Source organism: Trichosurus vulpecula, chromosome 4, assembly GCF_011100635.1.
Source record: "Trichosurus vulpecula isolate mTriVul1 chromosome 4, mTriVul1.pri, whole genome shotgun sequence".
Taxonomy (NCBI): Eukaryota; Metazoa; Chordata; class Mammalia; order Diprotodontia; family Phalangeridae; genus Trichosurus; species Trichosurus vulpecula.
Genome location: NC_050576.1, coordinates 36,664,234 through 36,686,025, shown reverse-complemented (window position 1 = coordinate 36,686,025; position 21,792 = coordinate 36,664,234). Strand labels below are relative to the sequence as shown.

The 21,792-nt window shown below is 49.1% G+C and overlaps 1 protein-coding gene across 1 annotated transcript; it reads right to left on the bottom strand.

Annotated features, from left to right (window-relative positions):
- Window positions 1-2,479: 2,479 nt before the first annotated feature.
- GFI1 (growth factor independent 1 transcriptional repressor) lies at window positions 2,480-15,915 on the bottom strand. Its single transcript, XM_036756542.1, has 8 exons — window positions 15,829-15,915; window positions 14,269-14,388; window positions 11,891-12,140; window positions 11,050-11,244; window positions 7,975-8,432; window positions 7,621-7,758; window positions 5,949-6,114; window positions 2,480-3,175 (listed from the first exon to the last, which is right to left on the bottom strand). The coding sequence occupies exons 1-8, from the start codon at window positions 15,829-15,831 to the stop codon at window positions 2,997-2,999; spliced, it is 1,509 nt and encodes a 502-aa protein (XP_036612437.1). The 5' UTR covers window positions 15,832-15,915; the 3' UTR covers window positions 2,480-2,996.
- Window positions 15,916-21,792: the final 5,877 nt, after the last annotated feature.

Below are 21,792 nucleotides of genomic sequence, written 5' to 3'. Positions count from 1 at the left end.
GATGCCAAAGATTCTATGAATGGCCACTGGGGACCATTGGTAAGGCATCCCAGGAAGCTCTTCCTGGAGTTATCTCTTAGGACAACTCAGTTCTTCTATAAGCTCATTTTATAAGTTAAACACCTAAGTAGCTAAGCTATAAAATGGGATGAGAAAAGCTTAGGGTGGGTGAATGAGGAAAAAAATCAGAAAGCAGCTGGGAGTGAGGGGCAGGGATAGAGGTGGGCAGGGTCTGGACAATAAAGCAGATGAGAGCTACAATCATGATCGGAGAAGATCCTTCTGCAGAGACTGTGTCTTTGGATCTTAGCATCCAGTAGGTGCTTAATTACTACTTGAAGTGAATTCAGTCAAACAGAACCCTGGGTATCTGACCCTGAGCTAGGATGAGTTTTTTCTGATTGTTTGTACACTATTAGAGTTGCCCACACTTGAGGAGCTGATTGGTACAAGCATCTCCCAGGGTGGGATTGGAGTCCAGGGATAGCCTACTGCACCGTGTATCACTGCCCCCTGGCTTCACGATGACTTTACCAAAAGTTAGTTAATCTCACTCCCTCACTCCCTGCCTTCCCCTTCTAGAAAGAACTGGGACTAGTTTTGGAGCTAGAAAGGGATCTGGAAAGCTAGTTCTAACTTAGTTTAACTCCTTCATTTCACAGTTGGGGAACCTGAGGCCCAGAAAAGTGATTTGTCTTGACGTGAGTCAGTCAGCCAATAAACATTTATTAAGCACCTGCGATGTGCCTGGCACTGTGCTAAGTAAGCACTAATTGCTGATGAAATAATTGAGGTCAAAGACATGTTTAGAAACCAGTCTTCCTGACTGCTACTCTACACCACTATAGTTCTTGACTTTAAAGTGTCTACAGAGCCTCGGGGCTTCCACAGGAAAGGGCTTGGTTTTGTCACCTGTGAGCAGATGGAAAGTGGTAGGAAATGCCCAAGGCTCGAGGCACAGAGATAAAAGGTCCCCAGTTGAATGGGAAGAGGGCTGGGATTATAGAATCATAGATTTAGAGCTGGGAAAGACTTTGAGGATCAGCTAATCCAGCTGCTTTATTTTATACATGGAGAAACTGAAGCCAAGGGCAATTTAAGTGATTTGCCCAAGATCATAACAACAGTAATAATAACTAGCATTTAAAAGGGGCTTTAAGGTTTACAAAGTGCTTTCTTTCCATGTTATCTCATTTGATCTTCAAACTGATTTTCCACATTTTACAGATGAAGAAACTGAGGCAGAGAAGTTTAGTGGTCACAACCTCAGGGTCACACAGCTAAGTCACAGAAAGATCTGGCATTTGAACCCGGTGCCATGGACTCCAAATCTAGCACTCCTTGGGACACCACACTTTAAATCCTGTTCCTGATACTTAACATTTATGTGTGTATGAGCAAATCATTTCACCTTTCTAAGCCTGGGTGGGGGTGGGGGTGTGGAGGTGGCGGGGGAACTGACCTTACAGGGTTGTGAAGATCAAATGAGAAAATATGTCGAAAGTATTTTTTTGTAAATTTCCAAATGCTATAAAAATGTCATCCACAGGACAATCTTTTCTAGACCGTGGTTTGAGTTTCACCATCAATATTCTATTAGCTTATTTTCCTCCTGATTCTACTTGTTTCTTTCCTTCAGACAAAACTGAACTTCTTCCTTATCTTATCATCTTCTCTCTCCATTGACTTAAAGTCCACGAGTACATTCTCAATACTTTATTAACTTAAATGTTACTCTAATAAATATGTATCAATAAACATAATCCACTCCGTACATCTACAGACACTGACAAACCTTGTCAAAATCAACACCCCATTGCTCTCCTCTAAGATACAGGCAAGCGTGTTTAAGGCAGAAGCCACCGGTCACACATGTCTGCAGGTTCAGAGGTTTTAACAAATATGGGCTTAAGAAATTTTAAAAAACAAACAGCAATAACAAAAAGCTACAAACACATCCTTGAAATAGTCTTTCGGCTACTTTCCAGTCTCTCTAGAAAAGCTAGTAGTGCCCTCTGGGTCTTTCTTTGGTCACTGCCTCTTCAAGAGCGTGACAACGGTCATGGCCAATCCTGGTCTTTATGTCACAAGATCATTGAGAGGCAGGACTTTGTATTGCTCATCTTGATATCCCCCACAATGCCTTCGTTCAATGTCTCAAATACAGTAGATGCTTAGTAGATATTTGTTCAACAGATTACTTTCTAGTAGTAAGACACTGTTCTGTTCTTTAGTTTTCCTTGGTAAACCCTTTGTCCATTGTTTTCCCACAGGGAAACACTCAAACTCTTTCAGACAAATGCCATACCCTCTTCCTTATTCTCCTGCCCAGCCTGGCACAAGTGTCTTGATAAAGCTTGTGGTTTTGTGAGTAGCATATAGTAGCAATTATTTCCACTTCTAAACAAGCCTGCCAGTGCACAGAGGGTCGGTCTGTGCACTTCTAGAAAGCTTTATCTCCTTGAAAGGACATAGGGCTTTTGAAAAACTCTGTGGAAGATATAGTAGCAATAAAGCCCCTCTCATTCACCTTTCCTTTAACACTATTGCAATTGTTCTGGTTTGTAAGCTGTGCATCCCTCTATTACTCAAATATTAGTCAAATGGTCAGGGCAAAGGAAGAGCTCAGGTTCTAGCTGGAGGACTTCTGAGCTTGGTGGAAGGATCGAGCTCTATGTGGGGTGAGCAGAGGTATGGGGTGGCTGGAGTTGTCTGATCCCAGCTTGAGTCGGAGGTTTCAGGAATATGAGCTTATCCAGTGTTTCCAAGACACATCAAGTCTGTTAGCTTCCACTTTAGGTAGAATTTTTTTAAAGCTGCTGCTATCCCTTCTGGGTTACTTGAGAGAAGTAAGAAGTCATTAGATCTCTCATTCACAAGAGGAGTAGAGGTTGAGGGGTAGAGATGGGACACAGGGACCTGGGGAAGGATGAGACAGGAAAAGGAGGGTCTGTTCCCAATAGTGTTGACTGATGCTTCAGCACCCCGACTTGGTCTCACTTCAGCCCATGCTGCGTCTCCCTGTGCCTCCGGAGATCCACCTTTCGCTGGAAGCCTTTCCCACACAGGTCACAACCAAAGGGCTTAAAGCCAGTGTGCTTTCGGCTGTGAGTGATGAGATTAGAACTCTGGCTGAATGCTTTGCCACACACCTGGCATTTGTGGGGCTTCTCACCTGCAAAGATGTAGAGAGTTGGAGTCATGGGGTGTGCAGGTGGGAAGGGAAAAAAATCTGTTAGATAAATCACCTGCACTCAAAAAGGTATGAAGAAATCTGTCCTGTGCCCTGGCTTCTCCATAGACCCCTGGCTTAACCCAGAAGACCATGGCAAAAGGATCCTTGAATTACAGCAGTCAGGCAGTATACAGGAAATTCGTGGACATGTGAGTCTAGGTACCAACAGTCATCTTGCCAGGCAAAGCACAGTAATGAGGACCTGTGGCCTGCCACCTATTATCACAATGATGCATTTTCCATGGGCCCCTGTCCTAAGTGAGATGCCCCAAACCCAGGCTTCTTGCAATAGGGGAAAAGAGCAAAGGTTTTCCTACAGTCTAAATTATACCCTAACAAGGAGCTCACACTCTCAAACAAAGCAAAAAACTGTACAGAGAGGAGAGGACGACTCACTGTTTCTCTTGTTTCTCTGAATCCCCAAGGAAAAATTTCAAATTGGCAAAGGGGTGTTGTGAGGCACAAAAAGAGGGTAAGGGATGGTTCATATCAATGATAATGTTATTTCTTTTTATCTCTGTATCCCCAGAATTTATCATGGTGTCTGACAGAAGGATAAACTGGAGTGACTAAAAACTGGAATTAAAGTATAAGAATAATAACCAGCATTTCTATAGCATCGTAAGGTTCGCAAAGTGCTTTACAAATATTTCCAACAACTCTGGCAGGTAGCCGCTGTTATTGTGCCCATTTTACAGATGGGGAAACTGATGCTGAGAGAGGTTAAATTACTATCCCAAGATCACATAGCTAAGAGTCTATGGAAGAGTCTATGGCTATATCTGAACCTAGGTCATCTTGGCTCGTAGCACTATCTCTATCCACTGTGCTACCTAGCTACTTCGGAGTCCTGATTTTAAAATCCAAGTTTGGCCAATAATTTTTTGCTGCAAGTCTGGTCTTTCTCCACTCATCCCACCAACTCCCTTTGCTCTTATTAGTACAATCCATTTCTCTCTCTCCTCTCTCTCTCCGCCCCTCTTCTCTCTCCTCTCTGATTCTCTCTCTCTCTCTCTCTGACTCTCTATCTCTCTGTCTCTCCATTAACAGGATTCTTTCCTTCAGCCCCTTTAGATTCTCTCTCTCTCTCTCTCTCTCTCTCTCTCTCTCTCCCCCTCCCTGAGGTGGATTCTTTAGAATTTCTTCAGAAACTGGCACATTCTCATCATAATTTGTTAATTAAGTAACAAGCAAACAGACCTACTGGCTTTCCCTTTACCAGGAATGAGCTCTTGCATTATTTAGTGAATGGGCAAATGCCAGAGATTTCTAAACATTTTCCACCCACTACTTTAGTTAAAGCCTGCCCTAGACAAAATTTGAGGTCCATGAGGTGGTCTTCTTGGGAGCCTCTGTTCTCCTGTATCTCTCCCTTTTAATACTGCTGCTCCAGACACCTGATGCTTCCATGTCCTTCCCAGGTTGCCTGTGATTCTCCACACAGTGTACTGTCCTAAGCATCAGTCCATGCTCCAGACTTACAGATTCAGAATCTTGGACCAGAAGAGATTCCCTATTCCAAGTCCCATATTTTCCAGATAAGACAACTGATGACCCAGAAGGGCAATGACTTGTGTAACAGCTTGATAACTCATGGTAGAGACAAGCCTGGAATCTAAGCCTCTTGCAAAAGGTTTGGAGGTTTTTACAACCATGGGGGTTTCCAATGTTCGGCTTATTTTCTTTAATCACTTTACCTGGTTTTGCCTCCCCCCTTTGGGGGGAGCGGGAGAGGGAGAAGGAAGATTGTGACTTAACAGGCACCAGTGTGTCACCAATGTTCAAAGGCAAAACCACAAATGAGACCACCCAATGCGTTGGTGGCCACCTCAGGGGTAATTAAAAGAGCCCTGGGAGGCCTCCCAGCCCCAAACTGCCTCCCCTGGGGTGCACAAAATCTCCATATTATTCATTCTTTGCAGTTAAAGCATTGAAAGCTCCCTAGTCAAAATAGAATTGTTATCTGGGAGGCTGGTGCATTATCCAGTCATCACTCCCTTAAAGCCATCAGATTAGATAACAGAATTCAGAAAGATGAAGGTCTGGACCACAGAACAGGTAAGTTTTGAGAAAAGACCAAGCAGTCAAGAAAATAGACACAATATTCCCTCCCTCCAAATAACAGTGAAGCCAGGTGGTTGAAGTGACTCCGCTGAATAGGCAAAGTGGAAGCCCTATAAGGATCTCTGTACAAATATCAAGACTGAAGCTCAGACCCCAAACTCTGGAGCTGGTAGCAGCAGTTGAAGGTGGGGGTAAGGAGGTGGGACAAGAATAGAAGGTCTATTTTTCCTGGGGATAGAGACACTATAACATGACATGACTAGGATCTTAGGGGGCCCAGATCCAAACCACGACCACTCTGTGCCATAATCACGCTCTGTGCCATTTTCTAAATAAACTGGGGATAGATGTTAAAGGGACAGACCTGGGCAGTGTTTCATTTTCACTCCAGCCTCCTTACTCTGGTGGCTTTCTCCAAACCCACCTACTGTGAACACTTACACCCTGCAAGGAAGGCCAGGGGCACATGGAGAGCAGGTGGAATATAGAGAAAGAGCAGGATATGCTGGTCCTAAGGGTAGGGAAGGTAGAACAGCTGAAGAGAAAGGTGTACGTGTAAATGGACACAAGAAAAAAGGGTGGAGTTTTTTTTAGTGGAGACTGTGCCTCTGAGATGGGCTGTTTGGGTTGTGGTACCCCAGATGTTTACCTGTGTGGATAAAGGTGTGTTTCTTCATGTCTGATTTCTGGTGGAACCTCTTTCCACAATACTGACAAGGGTACGGCCGCGTGTCGGAGTGGATGAGCAGGTGAGTGGAGAGGGTGGAGGATCTCTTGAAGCTTTTACCACAGATCTTACAATCAAAGCTTCGTTCCTGAAGAGAGAAGACCGGGTATCAGCTTAGGTGTCCACCCTCCTCATTCCACCCTCCACCAGATCACTAATAAGGGATCTCTTGAAATTGCTTTGTTACTGCTTATCTGTGTAACTGTTGGACCATCTCCCTCTCCCCAGGAGACTCTTCGTTGCTTACTGGAAGGCACTTCAGAAGTCATTTAGATTCTTTAAAATCAGGGTAGTCCCAGGTCCATAGCACAGTGCCCACCTCCCACATAAAGGCATTTAATAAATATTTCTAGAATTGAATTGTTGAATCCTTATGAGGCTAACCCAGGCTGTAAGTAGCTGAGTCCCTCAATACCTCTACCCCTTAATACACAAAAACAGCTCCCCCATATATCATTCTTCCCCTACATGTCACAAGTTTCCCTCCCTTGCTACTTACTCACCTTGTTTTCTTTGTCCCATATTACCATTCTTTTCCACCACCACCACCCCTTCCTCTCTCTCTGTACACTTTTCCCCCCTACACAAACACTTCTCACTCTGTGAACCACTCTGAATACAAAATCTCCCCACCTTAGTTTCTTTCACCCATTTACACACATACACCCTCGCTCCCCAACAGACTTTTCAAAGTTTCCCACCTCTTAGTCAATTAAAACTCACAGTGCAGTGGAAAGAATGCAGACCTCTGAAGTCAGAGGATACTTCCTCCATTTTTTGCTCTGACGTTTATTACCTGTGTGACCTTGGGCAAGTCATTCAACTTCCCTGAACCTCAGTTTCTTCATTTGTAAAATGAAGAGGTTGGACTTAAAATCCCTTCCAGCTATAGATTTCACCTTCTGTCTTTGTCCTTTGAACAACCAGGACAGAGAAGTCTTTTCAAATTAAGTGCCTTTCAAAATCAGGGTGCTAGAGAATTCACTCCTTAACTGGGCAAACAGATTTTTGCCAGAGAGCTGGATGCTCTTCTTTCTCACCCACAAGAGGGATGAGGGCTGGGGCACTAAACTGCCATTTGGGAGAAAGGAGAGAGGTTAGAGGCAGAGCTAATGAAAGCTGAAACATTCAAGCTCGAGTAAAGAAAACCAAAGTGATGAGCAGGATTTGAGGCCTTTTTTTTTTTCAAGGGGGGGAGACCTGTGGTGTCATTGACATAGTTTCAAACTCCCACTAACAAAGCAAATGTTACCTGCTTGGAAGCTCTTGGTCTTAGAGAGTTGTGCATGGAGCATTGAAAAGCTAAATGACTTTTCTAGGGTCATACAGCCAATAAATGTCAGAGGTGGCTAGTGCGCTGCTGGAGGAAAGTAGGAGGGAAAACAGTTATTCCAGAGCACGGGGAGACGGGTCGAACGCCTTAGGACCAGGCTGGGAAGACTCGAGCCCGATTTCTTTTTTTTTTTTTTTTTTGAACCCGACTTCTTAGAGAGTGATTTGGTCGAGTCAGTTATTCAAAGTAACACCCACCCCTTCTCCCGTTTGGGTGCGAGAGACACTAATTTGCTGGCTGCGGGCGAGCTCGGATGCTTACCTGTGAATGCACGGCTTTATGCTGCTCCAGGCTCACCGCGTGCCCGAAGGTCTTCCCGCACATCTCACAGGCGAAAGGTCTCGTGCCACTGTGGGACCTGCGCACGTGCACCTCGAGGCCATGGGGAGTGGAGAACACCTGGGGTGCAGTGGGGGTGGGGGGAGAGGGAGGAAAGAGGCTGAGAGGAGGGGCGGAGGGAAGGAGCTCGAGGACCTAGAAGGGACGGACTTGAGGGAAGGCACAGAAAAGGCTGGGAGTGGCCTCTGGGGCCCACCCGCCAAAGGAGCTGACCCGGCAGGAGGGCAGGGCGCACGGACGGGGGAGGGCCAGAGGGACACCTGGGCCCCCGCTCACCTTGCTGCACTTGATACACTTATAGGAGCCGGTGTTGAGTAGGAGGCGAGTACAGAGTAGCTCAGACTCCACCTTGATGCCGGAGCCCTTGTCCGGGTACAGCCCACCAGCCGCCGAAGGTCGCTCGTATAAGCGGGCGGCCGCCGCCACCGCAGCAGGACCGAAGTCCCTATAGAGGCCCAGGGCAGAGCCGCCACTGCCTGCGCCGCCGCTGCCCTCGGAGGCCCCGCCGCCGCAGCCCCGTTCCGGGCTGTAGAGGGCTGCCGGAGCGCCAGGCTCCGAGTTCCGTTCGGCGAAGAGGCCCAGCCCAGCGCCTCGCTCCAGGGCATGGCAAGGCCGGTAGCTCTGCACCAGATGCCGCAGGTCGGAGCCTGACAGGCTGTTCCATGTATAGGGCTTGAAGGACACCGGGAAAGGCTGTGCATCGTCCAGGGAGGGACACACGGACTTCTCGGAAGCTGTGGAAGCAGCGGGGACATGAGGGCGCGGTCACAACCACTCCCAGCCCCGGGACTAGGTGTCTATCCTAACTCTTCAAGCAACAAAAATCAGTCCCCAAATCCATCCAGCCTCGAAACCCACCACTAATCCCAATCCTTATCTTTCCCGAGACATCCTTAAAGACAATGATCCAAGTAGTGTGGCCGGGGTGCACCGGTCCACCCAATGCCGGTGGCTTGGAGCAAGGGCTGTCATTCCCTATGTGGATAATTCTCTTTTCTAGCTCAAGAGCGACACAGAGTAGGAGCTCAATCAATAGTGGCCCAATTGACCCTAACACCGCACAGAGCGATTTCTGACGAAATGTCTCATGGTCAGAAAATTCAGCCTCTGGACAGCGCTCGCCTACCTCTCTGGGGGGGTCAGGGGCAGAACTCATCCAAGCTGACTCCTCCTCCTTCTCTCTGCCGGGGGTTGGGGGGGGGGGGTTGGGGAGGTTAAAGAGTTAGCAGGATGTGAGGCAGGCCGCGAGGGAAAAGGGGACCACAAAATGCTGCAGAAATGCATCTAGCAGGAGAAACAAACAAGAAACTGGCTTTATCTTTCGGAAAGCTGAAAAGTGCCGAACTAGGGGCAGGAGGAGGTAAGGGTGGGAGTGGGGAGGGGGACCGGAATGGGACAGTCTTTGAGGTGAAACCATCGAGAGACTAGATCAGCGCAGACAAACATCCAGGCCAGCACTGCAGAATTTACACACTTAAAATTCCCACCTGATCGGATTTCCCGATCCTCTAGAAGTGTTTTTCTTTCCAAAAGCTGCACACAGTCACAATTTTTTCTCAAAATAATTTTACATATATGCTGTGAGTGTAGTATGCATGTGCACACACCCTAGTTGGACGGTAGTCCAATCAGTGTTGCTTAACTTAATAGGATCAGCCCAGTGTTTATTTAGAAAATGTTTTAGAGAGGCTCAGATCCTGTGTTTGCACCTTTCAAGATGGAATACGCTGTATGCCAAGGTAAACACGGAGAACATGTATTCATAGAAACATTGGAGTTTTGGGTTTAGCAAAATCATAATAATACACTGTCTCGGAAAATAATGGGGGTGTGTTTAAAAAAACTAGGAACCCCCCAAAAAACTAGGAACCAAGTCTCGAGGTTCCTTAAAAAAAAAGTAAAAAGTACTTCTGAGAGGGCAGAATGGGAAAAGTATTAGAACTCCAAGCAGGAGTTGGTCATGACTCTGACTATAGCATAGGACAGTTACTTTCTCTCTCTGGTTCTTAGTTTCCTTAGCTATGAAGCAAAGGTTGGGCTGGGATGACTTTTAAGGTCCCTTTCAGTTCAGATCCTAGGATTCTACGTCTCTGGGGAAAATCCAGCTCAACTGCCGGCTCTAATTCTTCCAATTCGGGAATACAGAAGGAGCCAGCCTCCGAAACCAAATAGATGCTCAGTTCGTCCATCCTCAGCTCCTCCTTTCCGTGTACCTGCCTATGCAGTTATTTCGTTTTCACAAAACTCGCTGCATTCAGATTCCAACAACCAAGGAGACCCTGAATCTTTGGCTAAGTCTCAGTTCTGGTTCCCTAACTAAACAAAACGAAAAGCTAGGGGTTAGGAATTCTTTTCAAGGAAGACCCTTCCTCGGGATCGTTGGCTCGGGAGCCAGTTTAGATGAGGGGTGGGGGTGGGGGTAGTGATCCTAAGGGAACCAGGCGAGATATGGAGCAAACCGCACCCCGCCCCCCGCCCCGTCAAAGATCAAATCTCAGATTAGACAGGAGACCTGGACAGACATTGGTGGAGTACAGAGCCCTGGCTACTGAACCCGGGAAGGAGGCTGGTTTAGAGAAACACCTTTTTTTCTCTTAGTCCCTGTTTCAGTATGAAGCCTTCCAATGCTTGAAGTAGTTTCACGTATAAACCATTTTTTAACTACAAGACACTAAATTCAGTTCCCCACTCTTCTTTTCAGTGACTTTCCCCACCACACAAACACACACACACACACACACACACACACACACACACACACACACAGCCATATACTCCGAAGCAGGGCCTTCTCCCCGCACTTGCCCACTTCAAGGAAGAGTCATGGTTGGGGGGTGCCCTCTTTGCTGGGATTCTGAGTTAGGGAAAACACCCCCTGGCGATGCCTGCCCCCGCCCTTTCACTCTGAGTTGAGCTCCGAAAGTCACCCGCAGCAGCAGTGGCCTCCACCCTTCCTGTCCCCGCATGTCTTGTCCTTCCATAGGGAGAGGGCAAGCGGGCTCTCCAGCCACCTCGCTCCCCAATTCTAAAGAACTATGATTGGAAAATTCAAGTTAAAGAGGGAAAAGGGGGGAGATTTTCCCTATCTGACATACTGTCTCATCAACAAGAAAACCCTAATGCTCCCTCTGGGGAAAAATACAAGCAAAATAACTCGGACCCCTTAGTCTCACTTTCACCTGCGCAGAAATTTCCTGGATCTGCCCACAGTGGCCAGGATTTAACCCAAACTGAATTTGGACGCAAACTTGTGCTCAGAGGTCCCCCACGATGCTAACCTGCCCGTAATTGCCTAATTCCCTTTTTTCCCTGCCCCCACCCCCACCCCGGCAGATCCACGGCTCTAGCTACCTGGAGATGCGGAAGGCGATGGGGGCCTCCAGAAATCTTCAAACTCCGAGCTCCTATCGCAAACGCTGCCCTCACAGCTGGCTGGAGACACTGAGACCGCGTCAGGGGCCTCAGTCAGTTGGGACTCTGGGGAGATAGGTCCTTGGGGCTCTGGCTCAGAAGGCCCTGGGCTCGAGTCTCCTGGCATCTTGCTGTCTGCCTCGGGAAAAGAGCGAGAGAGTTAGTCCAGGGTTGGAGCCCTGGGAGCAAGGATGTGGGGTAAAGTGGCCCCCTTTAGGCACTCCCCGGCAGTTCGAGAGTTAGGGCGCCTGGTCCAATGACCGGGAAACAGCCGGCTGGAGACAGCTTTCTGTCTTCACTCCCGGGATAAGGGCAAATTTCTCTTCTCCCTAGCAAGGGTCAATGGACGTGAGTGGACAGCAAGTGGAACAGTGCCCACAGAGTGTACCTGGGCTTAAGCGGGTGGCGTAGATGGAGTGATGAAGAGGGTAGCTCGTCTTCTAAACTAACTCTTTAAAACAAACAAAAATAACAGTAATAGGAGTGGCAGAAGGAACTGGAGAAATCCAAGGGGAGGAGAATGGGGACGGAAAAGGGAAAAGGAAAAGAGCCCACGTTCTACTCTGTTTGGTTCCAAGAGGAGGAAGGAGGCACCGGGCCCGGGGTGGATCGGAGAAAACAGAAAGGACTCCCGTGAGAGGCAGGGGCGGTCAGGAGACCTAGGGCCGGCGTCGGGGCTGACTAAGGGACAACCGTGCATTAACCGATTGAGACTGCGGACAGATCTACTCTGCCTCCGGGCACCGGGTCCCTCAGTCCTGACATGGACTCAGCGCCGCACCTGCGCAGATCTGCGCCAGCACATTCTCCAAGCGGAGACCGTAGTCCTGGTCCTGCGAACGCGGCTGGTGGTAGCTGTGCGCCTTCTTGCTCTTCACAAGGAAAGACCGAGGCATCCTCTTCGCCGTTATCCTTGCCGCCTCCGCTCCTCCAACCGCAACCAACTCTCCGTTCCTCTTTCCAGGTTCCACGAGCACCACGTTCACTCCAGGGTCACACCTGCTCGGCTTCCAAGCCGCCACCTCGGAGACCTGCTCAGGGATAGAAGGGTCGAAGCGCGGGTTAAGAGATCTAAGGCTGGGAGGGGACTAAGCAGTGATCGAGGGAAAGATGCCTGGCTAGGGGGATGGGGCCCGGGTCAGGGAGGGGCCGCCATGGGGAGGAGTCTTCGCCTCGGTGGCGCTGCTCCGCTCACCAGGTGGCAGGCACTCAGACAGGTGGCGAGAGCCGCCGGCTGCCTCTGCAGACGCAAACCCAAATCGTAAAATGACTGCCCTCGAAGCAAAGGGGCCTCTCCTTAGGATAGCTCAGGCCTCTCTCCTCTCCACCCCCCAGCTGGCCTCTCCTTCCCTGTTTCCACACACTACTCTATATCTGTCCCCCGCCTTCGGGACTCCTCCCCTTCCCCTCAAACCTCGCTGGGGAAATCAAACCCGCCTGGAGGGCCAAGAGTGAGACAGTCTCGATTCACTCGGTTACCCGAACTCGGTCACTCAATCCCTGGCCTGTATCTGTCATCTGGAAGGGAGGGGGGAGGGGAGGGGCACTGGACGGTAACTGAGATGCTCGCCTACTGTGCAAGGGGGTAGCTAGAAGGCCAAGGGGCCATCCGGAGCCAGGATCCGGTCTGCAAAGGAGGACAAGCTCAGATAGAGACAAAGAGGGTTAAGGGGACAGGAAGATACACACTAAGGGCAGAAATCTAATGTCAAAGGAAAATCACATACACACACAGCCTATGGAAAGTTAATTAGCCCTGGAAATGGCGGCTGAGTGGATCAAAGACACAACAATGACGGGGAGGGGGACTGAAGTAAACAGGAGACCTGACCTCAGTGATCCTTTTACTTGTAAGAAAGGGGCGTTATCTGTTCTGGTAGTCCAAAAAAAAAATGTTTTTGTAAACAAAAGTTGTTTAATGCTGGGAGAGGCCTCCTAGGCCCAGCCCCGGACTCTGGAAACGCTCAGACTCTAGAATCAGGTGAGAAGCAGAGCCCGGGGAGAACGGAAAGTTATTGGGACAGACTCATTAGCAAGGAAATTCGAGCTCCTGGGAGGCTGTGGCCGCTACCGCAGGTAGAGGAGGGCCGGAGGCGGGAGGGGCCTGGGGACAGCTCTGGGCTGCAGCTTGCTGCTACTGACGCCACTGCCTGGAAAGCCCAGGGAGCTAGGACGTTTTCACCTCCCTGTCCCCACAGTCTAGCTAGGGACTGGGGGAGAGGTTAGGAGTAGCCTCTTGTAGAGGGGAGAGAGCAGAAATAGCTCCTCTACCTTCTCGCGGGTCTCCTCTATGGCTGAACAGGTGAGGCCTCTTTAAAACGAATCTGAGTAGTGTTCGCCTCTACATTACCCGAGGTGGCACCCAATCGACCAGCCCTAGGAAGATCAGGACGACAAAGGGAAGCCAGGAATGGAGAAGCCTACATTCAAGCAGATGGGTGCTCCTCTGAATTGGGGACAGAGGACCTTTTCCGGTCGCCCAGCTCTCCCTCCAGCCTGTGTTCACCCTCTCCACTTCAGTCAACATCTTTTAGACAATACCAACCCTCAGGACCCAGGCACAGAAATGTGCAGATGAACTGCCTTGAGTCCTTCAGGACAGAAAACCCAGTTTGTAAATTTCCAGGGTTAGTCTGAGCTGGAAGGTAGAATTCTATCTCCCCCTAACCCTCAGCCCCTCTCCTCTCTACTCTGTCCTGCTACCTGGGTGCACAGGCTTTAGAGAAAAGGATAACTGGGGGGGGGGGGGAGCGGAGGGGGAGGGGCGAGATAGAGAATTATTTCGACACCACTCTCCTTTCTAAGATTATAAATGTGTTATTCAGAGACATGCTATTTCCCCCCTCGCTGCCACACCACAACACACACACACACACACACGGGAGCTCTCTGTCTCTCTCTGTCTCTGTCTCGGTCTTAGTCCCTGTCTCTGTGTCTCTGTCTCTGTCTGCCTGTCTGTCTGCCTGTCTGCCTGCCTGTCTGCCTGCCTGCCTGCCTGTCTCTCTCTCTCTCTCTCTCACACACACACACACACACACACACACACACTCGGAAGCTCTCTCTCTCTTTCTCTTTGTCTCTCTGTCTCTGCCTCTCTCTCGCGCGCGTGTAACACACACACACACATACACACACACACACACACACACACACACACACCTGGCCATCCGTATACTGTCCCGCACTGGTTGGTGACCGAGTCTCTTCCCAGGAATCCTTCCGAAATGACACCACGTCTCCCTCTGCTTGCGTTTCTTCTGGCGTCGAAGCAGATGGACCCTCCAGAAAGAAAGAGCAAAGTCAGTTTGATTCCCCGAACATTTATTTCGAGTCTGCTTAAGTGGCAGGCCCTGGAGACGCAAAGACAAAAACGAAACAGTCCCTGCGCTCAAGAACTGACATCCCACTGCATACCCACAAACGACTTCAAGCCAGCCAGCTCCAGGAACAAAAATGAAAATCGAAGAAAAATGAAAAGCCAACGAAAGGCGTCTTTGAGCGTCACCCCAGGCGGAGGGATAGTCGACGAATGCCACAGTACTGGTCCACCTGCCCTTCAAAGCATTCTTAAGGAGGTGCAGAGAGGGGCAAGCAGGGGGAGGCCTGATGAGCGCCTCTGTCCCTTACAGTCCGGATTTCAGTTGTTTCCCAGATTCCAGAGAAGTGGTTCTGAGCTACCCTGGAGAAAAGTCTTTCCTCTCATCCTGATCTGGATACATTTAGCGGGCATCCCCCAAGGCCAGGCCTAGCCACCCAAAAATACTGTCTCTGCCTTTTTTCCCCCCACCAGTACTCGCTGTCAGAGATGCCTACCCAGGGCAGTGGACCAGTGCTCCCTTGGGTTGGCGGGATGAGAAAGGAAGAAGGGGGAGACAAGACTCGGTCTTCTCAGGACCTGGGGCAGAGCCCTGCTCCTTGGGACTCCCTCTCTCTTTCCCCGTGCCCCGTCGGCGCCCGGCCAAGGCCACAGATACAACCCGTGGGAAGGCTGCCTCCAGGGTGCAGCTGGCGTCGCTGGGGGGCGGGGGAAGGCAAAGACTCAGCCTGGGACTCAGGTCTCCCTGAACAAGGCAGCTAAAAAGGCCCAAGAGAAATGCAGAGGTTCGGAGCCCTCTTCCAGACCCGCAATGGCCAAATTTTCGTACACCTTCAAGAGGCCTGAGCCCACCCGGTTCTGGGAACCTGGGAGTCGGAGGAGGTGAAGGGGGCGGCTCCTTTTCCTTAGGTGGGTCTCCTTCCCCTGGGGCCTCCCCCTGTACCCCCGCGTACACACACACCACTTCTGAACAACGCAAACCGACCAGTACACTTCCCACACTCCCCCAATACCTCCCCATTCTTCCATCTCAGGAGAAAGGGGCAGAGAAAGGGGTGTGGCGGCTCAAAAAAGCCAGGAGCACCAAGGCAGGAGAGTGCCTTGGGCTCCGCTAGAAAACTTGGGCATCAGAGCCTGCAGCTGGGCACTTGGAAACTTCCGGAGCGTAGGCGCTGGGGCGCAGGCCGAGGGGGACGCACACTCTCTCCCATTTGCCCCGAGGTCAGGACATGGAGGGGAGTGCTCCCACCTAGTCACCGGACCGATAGAGGGATGAAGCGCTACCCTAGGGATCCCCAGTCCGGCTTGGCCCCTTCCCTCCTTTCCTGCGCTTTCCCTCGGCCACTGCCACCGCCCCGGGACCCCAGCTGGAGATGCGGAGAAGCCCGAAGGGAGATGCTTACCATGCACGGGTCCGCACTCGGGAGCCGCTACAATCTCCAGCCCCTTTTCAAACTGAGTCTCGCTTTTGGAAGACCGCGCTCTCTCTGGCTGCTTTTTTTTCTTTCAAAACTCCTTCCGAGCTCAGCCCCCAAAACCACAAACTTCACTTCCTGAGCGTTAGGGAGCAAAGCTAGCACAGACCGCTCTGAGTTGATCGCCGCCGCGCCGCCCCCCCCCCCCGGCCGGGTCAGGCTTGCAGTTACTCCTCGCACCCTCACCCCAAGACCAGAGCCCCAAGAATCGGACTGGTCTCCCTCCCCTGTCAATTCCTTTGGTCTAGGGGCCACGAGGGTGCCTGAGCGCAGGCTCCGGGCAAGGTGCGGAGACCGAGGTTTGGGAGGCCTGGGTCTCTCCTCCCACTTTCTTTCCTCTCGGCTTTTTGCCCTTGACTGGTTGATTGGGACTGGTTGACTGGGGGGGGGGGGAAGGGGGGGAGGGAGGAGAATGGGTTAACACTGGGCTCTGAAAATGACACGAAAGAAACTGAACTATTCTTGGCCCCGAGTGCGACTTCCGAAGCGAGAACAAGTTACCAGATTCAGGACACAGATTGACTCCGGTGGCGCATAAGGACCAGGAGGAGGAGGAGGGAGGAGGAAGGGGAAGAGTAAGGAGCCCGATGGACGCACCTCGGAAATCGCACCTCCGCCCCCTCCTCTGACAGCTTCGGTCCCCCCAATCTTGCTGGCCCCCCTTGTCAGCACGCCCCTCGGAACCCAGCGCGCCCTACGCTGGCCCTGGCAGCAGTCCCAACCGTGCCCCACCCCCTGAGTTAGGGGATCTGAACCCCTCTCAGGCTGAAATCCATCTCCCATCCCCACCTAGGTTTCTGTGGGCTCTGAAGATTCCCCGGGCCTTCAGTCCCTTGGGGGTTCTAACCCTAGGTGGGGTGTCAGCCTCCCCGCACCCTCATCTGTCTGCAGTTCACTTCCCTCCCACCCCCAGGCACCTGGAGGCTCCCATGTTCCCCTGACCTGCAGCCCCCAAAAGCCTGAGGGCTCCGAGGCCTCCCCTCCTCCCCCCACCTCCCAGTCTGCGGGCCCTCATTATCACACTAGCTATTACAGGGCTGCTCTGAAGCGCCAAAGTCTGAAGGGAGCCGGAGCGGCCCCGCAGCCCCCGAAATAACTTGTTGTGGAAACACTTCGGGATAAATACGCCCAGCAGGGCTGAAAATACCTTGACGCCCCATCCGAGAGGTTTGCTCATTTCCCTTCGGATTTAGGTAATGGTTAAATTTGGAACGGGTGGGCGAGCCGCGGGCCCCCAGCGGAGAGCAGCTCATAAGTCCCTGCCCCGGGTGCAGGGGCGGGAAGGGGAGAGAAGGCCGAGCCACCAGCTAGCACGCACACCAGCGCGTACATGTACACCCGCGCGCCACCTTCGCGTGCGGACCTTCTAGGCAAGGTTGCACGCATCTCGAGGCTCCTGGGCCTTGCTTACGGCGGTTAGAGCTGCAAAATTAAGAGCCGAGCCTGCTCCTGGAGCCCGAGTCACCCAGGCCAGCGGGGAACGAGGGGGCGGAGTGGCACCGGCTCCTCAGCTGACCCCGAGGGACGAGCCCGGGCCATTCCCAGAGCTGAGCTCAAGGGGAACGCGTGCGTGGGGGTGGTGGTGTGAAGTAGGGGGCCTACAGCTCCAGACACCACGTGCAGAGCGCCCAGCCCTGCCCCTTTCCCTACGATTCCCAAAAGAGGAGAGAGTGCCCGCCTGGGTCTGCCAAAAGTCCACTAACAACCGCAGGCGTCCCTACTGGTTCAGACACAGACTGTCGCCTTGTCAATCAATTGGTCCACGTTTTGGTCTCTGAATACTAAGCTCCTAGCAGTCAACTCAACCAGCACTGTGCTAAGCTCTGAACTCTACCCTGTACACCACAGGCGCTTAATAAATGCTTGTTGAATGAATGAACAACTGCATTTTATACACGAGGAAAATAAACTTCGATCAATTCAATTCCATTAAGCGCCTGTTATGTATCGGGCACCGTGCTAAGTCCTAGGGATTCAAAGAAGACAAAAACAGCCCTTGCCTTCAAGAAGCGCATATTCTAAGAGAACTTGAGAGAAGTACGTACCCAAGACTCTATTTCCTAGACTACCCAAAGGTAAACTGTTGTCCGATTAGAGCCATTTGTTAATTAACTCATAAGTGTCCAAACTCACATAGCTTGAAGAGTTCGGATTTAACTGAGTTCTTGCTCCTCTCCCCACCTCCTGCCTCAGAATCGTAAACTTGTCAATCTTTCTCCCACACATGCCTACCACTGTGCTTGAACACAGTAGATGCTCAATAAATCTTTTTTGAATGAATGAGGAGCCTGGTGTAGTGCCAACGACATGCCCCTTAAGGCTCAGGAGATATGCATTCTGGTCCCAGCCCTCAGGGCTGTGTGACCTTGAACAAATCACTACTCTCTGCACTCCAGGTTCCTCGCCAGCCAACTGAGGGGATTAGCCTAGATTACTTCTGAGGTACTTTCCAGTCCAGACATTCTAAGATTTAGTGATACTGACTCCCTTAATCAAACAGAAAAGCCTCAAACAGAATTAGGTGTAGACTGTGACCCATATCAACTGTCTTCCGTCGTCTGGTACTATTTCCCTCAGGCTATTTGTAATTTAGGTGTTCCTAGTGGCTAGGGGGCAACATCGCCGAGATTTCCCTACGTACTGAGTGAAATTAAATTCTATTCAGTGGTTTGGCGCACAGTAAGTTTTCAAAGCTGAATTTTGAGGGGAAAGGTTTTGTTCTTTTCTGCAAAATTACACAATACCCCCCCCACACACACACACACATACACATACACACTCAGTAACACACCCTTTCAAAGAAATGGAGGAGACTTACTTTCGGGGAAGCTACAGGAACCAGGCAGTGTACTGCCATAGATAAGGTCTGTGGGCTACTTCCTTTAATGAAAGTATAAGAATGATTTGTAATCACTCTTGCAATCGGTAGTATGTAGGTGGTTTGGAATTGCGTAAAGCATTTTTGTCTCAGTGTAGACAATGAAAATAGACTTCTTAAATTTTAGTTTAAAAATTCCCTGGGGATTCTTGTTTAAGAATACAGAATGATTCGTATAGCAAGTCTCTATTTTCTAGACTACCCAAAGGTAAGCTGTTGTCCGAATTAGAGCCAGGAACAAATTAATGGGATTTTAGGATAATCAAATGTCTTCGGTACTCTGCCCTTTCAGAAAGTTTACAGTAATGGTGCTTCGGGTATAATTCGAGAAACGAGGAGACTTGGTTTGGCGAGAGTGGCCAAAAGTGAACTTTACTAAAAATAGATCCCTTTTGATGGAAAAGCTGGTGTCCCTTATTACTGATTTAATACTTTTTAACCTTTGTCTTTTTCATAATGCTTACACTCTGGCTATTTTCCCACCTCCATGCCTTACTTAGATTGCTCGTAGTTCGGAGGATGTTTCCTGTTCTCGTTGGTTGGTCGAATCCATCTTTTAAAGTCTAATCCCGACCTTTTCCAGGGAACCTTCTCACAATCTCCTCCTGCTCCCCGCACCCGCCCAGGAAAGAACTCTCCCCTTCCCCCAATGGAGCAAGTGGAACATCTCTGAATGAACACTTTCTTTTGCACTCCTGGGATGAAAGTATTACGCTTAAAAAAAAAAAAAGACCAAAACTGTAATCACTGTGTATACTCCCCCTTTTCCTCAAATAACAGCAGAGAGAGAATAAGAATTCTTGTTATCTAAACTTAGTTAAGCATCTAGCACAGTTCTCAGTACGTAGTTTTTAACTGATATCGGTTGAGTTGACTAGACGATTACTAAAAGACAAATTAAATAAGACAAAAACAATTCTCTCCCCTGTCCGCTCTACTTGCAGAAAAAATGGTTTAATTTGAAAGAAAACGCAGAAGACGACAGGTTGAAATAAAAGGAAATCTCTTGCCATTCAAGTTTCTAAAGAAACTGCCAAAAGTTACACAAGAGATGAACTTCCTTTGCACACCTGCGAGTCTGAAGTAAAAATGTCTTGAAATTATACCGAGAACATTGAATACATTAAGTAGTGCTGTATAAAGATCTTGAAAAACCCTGGGGGTAGGGGGAGGGTGTGACTTCAAGGTTTGCATGAAGACACCTTAGAATCAATACCCTTCTTTCAGTACAAATCTTACAATTGTCTGCTTTGCTCCAATGTCCCTAAGATGCTTCACATTTTCATTAAAAATCAAGAAAGCCAAGAGACCATTAATAACCGTTGGACTGAGAGCAAAGATAAGACTCAAAAATAAGCAACTTTTTAAAAGAAAAGAGAAGCTCATTTCTTTTCTCCTTTGCCCCCTTTACATGTGGAATAGAAAGAACGGTGAGCACAGTATGTATATAATAATGCTAATATATTTACATAGGTTAGATGCTATTACCAACCCCCCCCCAACTTTTTATAACATTTCCAAATGTCAGCCAATGGATTATTTCAAACATTTAATATGACAAAATTCCTGTACAACAGAAATGGGACTGTCCCTTAGAGGTTCTTGTTTTGGGGTGATAATTTTCTACCATTTATAGTAACAGAGTGTTTTGTGAATGCTGATTTTATTTCAATCCTCTGAGACAAGGGAAAGAGAAAGATATCATAAAGAGAAGAAGGAAAGGATCTTCCCTTCCTCCGCTATACTAAAGAACTGAAATTGAGGGGAGAGAGAGAGACAGAGATAGAGAGAGACAGAGAGAGAGAGAGACAGAGAAGAAGGGAGAGGCCTGGGGGAAAGAGGAGAGGAAAGAAGACAGAAGAACAGAGTACAGGAGGAGGACAGTACAGGAGAAGAGAAAGAGAAGGGGAGGGGAGATGAGTTAATTTGTTTTGGAGGAAAAGGAAGCAAAAGCCTATGACATATGTTGAACAGAAAGATGGGCTCAAGACAGAGACCTGGGAAACTCTAGTTGTCAGGTGGCTGAGATAGATGATCAGCAATCAAAGGAAGCTTAAAAAGGAGTGATTAAACAGATAAAAGAACCAGGAGAGAGTATTGTCCGGAAGCCAAGAGAAGAGAGACTGTTCAGAAGGAGGAGTAATTAGATAAGGCATCTTTTAAAGTGCTTTTGCAAACCTTAGATTGAAACATATATTTCAACTGTTTTTTTTTTTACCCAATACAAACCTTTAATGTAGTAAACTCAGGTTAATTGAACTTGAGTATTTTGTTCATGTCATTTTTTTTGCATATAGTTAGTATGGATTATTTCTGGCTGATCAGGGAGTGAAAGGGAAATCATTTTGATGTAACAGCGCCTTCCCAGACAGGGGTGATCTACCACAGTATCCAGAAGGGCTAATGCTATCCTAGGTCACATTCAGAGAGATGTCTTATAGTATGGGACAGACCAGTTCTGGAGCATGGGTGTTCAGTGTAACATTTAAGGAAACTCAGGGGAATATCTCAAAGCTGGCAGCCATGGACAAAGATGGGTTGGTGTATGATGTTGAGTTCATGCTGGCTGACATGGCATTGAACCCTTGGACAATGTTCAGGGGAGGTTGAGATGTTGAGAATACTGAAGACCATGCCATACCAGAAAGCATTGGAAGCAGTGGGCATATTTAACTTACACAAGAAAAGGGCATGAAAATAAAGTAATAAAAAAGAGTCTTAAAAAAATGGAGGGCTGTTGTATAGAAGGGTCAACCCTTTCTGCTTAGCTCTAGTGGCTGAATGGAGAACCGTGGGTGGGCTGTTGGTGGAGGGAGGAGCTAAGGAAGCAGACTGGGGGAAGGGAGAGCTTCAGAATCAGGTTTTTAGCTCAACATTCAATCAGTCAATAAACACTCACTAAGTGCTGTGTACTAAGCAAAAAGAAAAACAGTTCCTACCCTCAAGGAGCTTACATTCTAATGATGGTGTACACATAAAGAAGGCTGAAAAAGTGGAAGGGGAAAAGAGAAACT

Bases quoted from the DNA above. Each gene is read 5' to 3' on its own strand.
- GFI1 (XM_036756542.1), bottom strand. The intron at 8,433-11,049 runs GTAGCTAGAGCC...CTGCTTCCACAG, and splicing joins ATCGCCTTCCGCATCTCCAG to CTTCCGAGAAGTCCGTGTGT. The intron at 6,115-7,620 runs GTAAGCATCCGA...TTCTCTCTTCAG, and splicing joins ATAAAGCCGTGCATTCACAG to GAACGAAGCTTTGATTGTAA.